We start from the raw sequence: 3550 nt of genomic DNA, 5'->3' as shown, positions 1-3550 counted from the left end.
ATACCAAGAAGGCGCGCGTGGCGTCCGTTCCGCGTCCGCGCCGACGCATTTGGGGCACAAATTTAGGCCGCAAATGCGTCGGCGCGGACGCGAAGCAAACACGATTTGGGTTTGGTCGGCGCGCTAGACCTCCTTTTTTGTCCGCGCCGACTCAAACGAACAGCGGTAGACAAAATGGGCCGCCCCATTGAAGTTACTCTTATTAACAGCTTCGGCGCCACCTCCCGGGCTTGTAGCCCTCGAGTTTTACCGTACTTTTCGCCTGAGCTGAAGATGCCACGATCCAACGCTCACCGCCCTGCCCGCCCACCCGCGCAGGGAATCAGCAAGCGTGCCCTGCCCGCCCACCCGCGCAGGGAATCAGCAAGCGTCGGAGGAATCCAGGAGTTAGCCACACGATAGCGGTGGATGACCATCTAGGAAATCAGCTGGGATGATGTTAGGGAGGGAAGGACGGGGGTGGCGGCCAGCAAAATTGCATGGCCAGGCGCAAGCCGCGCGGTCGCCACCGTCAAAGGAAGACGGGCCTCCCTGAAGCAGGCATCGCCACAGGACACGAAACTTTACTTGTGAGACAGAACCACCACTAACATCTACACGCTTCCAAAGCAACTAATACAATACACTGAACGAGCTAACATTCAGAATAACCATGTCGCGGGCACATTCTTGGGGAAGGATTCATTCAACAAACAACCAATTTCTTTGATATGATGTTCACAGCGATGACTACGATTAAGTGGCATCACACGAAAATACTTCTTGACATTGACCAACTCCATGCCACAATACAATCAGAAGTTCATAATAGGCAGCACCCCAAGTGTCTCGGAGAGACAAGACCAACACCACCATTCGACCGACGCTGAACGGAAAATAAACAGGGGAGAAGTGCAAGTGCTGGCATCAGGTGCCCCATTTGGTGAAAGCAAGAGAATTGCAGCGCTTGTGGACTCCCCCATATGATCCTCCTTTTTCAGAGCATTTCCTGAGATTTGCGAACAAGGCTCCTTACCTTTTTCTTGAACTCGGCCCTCTTTTCTCTCCAGTCCTTCTGCACGGCAAAATTCATTTCATAACTTCAGAAACCAAAGCGAGTTCAGCAGATGCACAAACTAAATAATGATCCAGAAAACAATAGTATAAAATCTCAGAGATGAAACTAATCAAACAAGATGTTGGCCAATACTACCAGATGCACAACAACATGCTTTGTTCCACAACTTAGCTAAAAAATAAAAGATAAAAAAAATCCACAAGCGATGTGCGGATAAAGGAATTTTGGATGATAAACTAACAATAATGTATATCTCACCAATTAGCAAAACTGAAACAAGCTACTGCAGATCAGATAGATGGTGATTTTCAACATTGCATGGAAGGCACATGAGAATGGAATAATGTTTACACCATTTGATGCATCCAGCACACAAAGAAAGATGATAGCCTATAATAAATGGCGAGGACACTTACAGCCGCTTCAATATTTGCTGGAGACTCATCGTTTGGACTAGAGAGCATCGAAATAATGCTCAAAACTATACTCTCAACCTGCATGTTATGAACACACACGAAATTAGGAAAAGACTAAATGCAAGTTGGTGTTCAAAACACTTCCAAGAATAATTTGACCAAATACCCAATCTGTTTGCCTGTACAATACGATGATTTCAGGATTATTTTGCAAGAGATGTGTTAAAATAATAAAACAATAGCCTTACAATGGTGCTAAAATAAAAATAACCTGATTGAACTCATAAGTTAAAAAAAAATATCCGATGCTGAGACTACTTATCAGCAAAATTCTGTTTTGAAAGGGGCAAAGAGCTGGTCTGCTACTAGGTTTAAACAGTTTGGATGATCAGAACCCTAACAACTGGAAACAGGTCCCACCACTAAGCAAAAAGCAGCCTTGAACCGCTTTTTAAAATAATGCAGATGATAGCCTTGGATATATTTGATTAAAAAGCAGCAGTTCTTCTATATTTCTGGTCTATACAGGTTTTGTACCAGGGTGAAGGGTTAATAGATTTAAGACTTCATATAATTATTATATTTGAAAAAAAATACTTATGGGCGGCTAGAAGAAACCCTACTGTGTGCACTGGTGTCCACCGTTCACTTGCAAGCTCGTAACCATTGGGATCATCACCAGGTGGATGAAGAATAGAAATGCACACACGCCCATCAGGATAGACTGCGAATTCGACACCATAAACATTGTCAGACAACTAGCAAAGAGCTCATAGGCATGATGACATAGAATCAGGTAGAGCTAAAAAGAGCTCACCGTTTGGATGCCACATCTCAGAAGTAAACCTTACTGATGGAGGACTGTTGGGATAATCCTGAGGAAAGGTCATTACTGCATTGAAGTAGCCTCCATCACTGTATACAAAAACACCCTTTTAATTTCAAACACATGAAAACAGAAAAATGTATAAGCTTAAATGTCTATTTCATTGGTAGATATCATTAATCATTAATGCGATGTCTCTGGATCACTACAGCAAGGCTCTTAAGTATGTTTTATCATCCTTAGGTCCTTACTACGTTTGGTTCGAGGAAAAGTCAGCATCGTTGACACAACTGAAAAGCCAGGACTAGATTTGAGGATAAAATTCGCATCCTTATCTGTTTGCAAACACGCAAGTACAGAATTGTTAGGAATTAGTACATTATTCTTTCCATATGTCCTTTTCAAAACTACATTTTATCAAAACAAGATCACAGAGACTTATGGTTCCAGAATTTAATGCTTGTAAAGAGAGGTTCTGAATTTTATACTTTATATTATATGTCAGTTGCTGTGGTCCTAGTTAAATACTTCATGTCCAAGTGATCTAGCAAAGTCATAACAATTACACGGAATTGTTTTTCATCATCGTTCATACCACCAAATTAATCTGTTTGAAGCAAATTAGTGTTACTCAAGAGGGACACATATTTACAAGCTTCCCCACCCAGAGACTTTGTTGCCCTCCTATGTTTAGTGAGCTTCGCCAACTGACATAGCCTATTTGTTCGTAGACAAAGATGGACAATGCCCGTCTCGACTTACAACTCGTCAGTAACACTGGTATAGCTTATGGGAACCCTGTTTATTCAATTGTAGCAGCATGAAGACATAATGCTGGTTAGGCAAGCACTATGCAATCCCAGAGTGACACCTAAATGCATGGATAATAAGATAAGACATGCTGCAGTACCTAAACATATCATCCACTATGACTAAATTCATCGGTAAGCGCTGCGGATCGGCATCGAAACATGCAATTCCCACACTTCACCCCGTGCAAACCAATCAGAGCTCAACACGCCTATCGCACACTCACGAATCAAGACGATGGATAACATGGGAGTCATCTCTGCAGCAAACAGAATTACAGAGTAAAAGATCGAGGCTCACTATAATGTCTCGGGCGGGCCGATGATGGTGACCTGCCACTCAAACACGTTGCCGTCGTCCACCAGCCCCGCCGAGAACCCGTCCACGGGGTTCTTCGCTAGATCTGCAACAAAGCACGGGACGCCGGGACAGGGATCAGCG

At 43.5% G+C, this 3550-nt stretch overlaps 1 protein-coding gene across 1 annotated transcript in view; it reads right to left on the bottom strand.

The window, feature by feature from the left end:
• Positions 1-666: 666 nt before the first annotated feature.
• LOC119347455 (ubiquitin-conjugating enzyme E2 7-like) overlaps positions 667-3550 on the bottom strand; it is a 3459-nt gene continuing 575 nt past the window's right edge. Inside the window, exons 2-6 of the mRNA XM_037616193.1 lie at positions 3410-3512; positions 2291-2388; positions 2097-2197; positions 1474-1551; positions 667-1054 (exon numbers count right to left, since the gene is read on the bottom strand). Of these exons, the coding sequence (XP_037472090.1) occupies positions 977-1054; positions 1474-1551; positions 2097-2197; positions 2291-2388; positions 3410-3512 (458 nt within the window). The 3' untranslated portion in view covers positions 667-976. The remainder of the gene's footprint in view (positions 1055-1473; positions 1552-2096; positions 2198-2290; positions 2389-3409; positions 3513-3550) is intronic.

This window comes from Triticum dicoccoides, chromosome 1B (assembly GCF_002162155.2).
Source record: "Triticum dicoccoides isolate Atlit2015 ecotype Zavitan chromosome 1B, WEW_v2.0, whole genome shotgun sequence".
Lineage (NCBI taxonomy): Eukaryota > Viridiplantae > Streptophyta > Magnoliopsida > Poales > Poaceae > Triticum > Triticum dicoccoides.
Note: the sequence above shows the minus strand (reverse complement) of the source record. Positions and strands in the feature narration are given on the sequence as shown.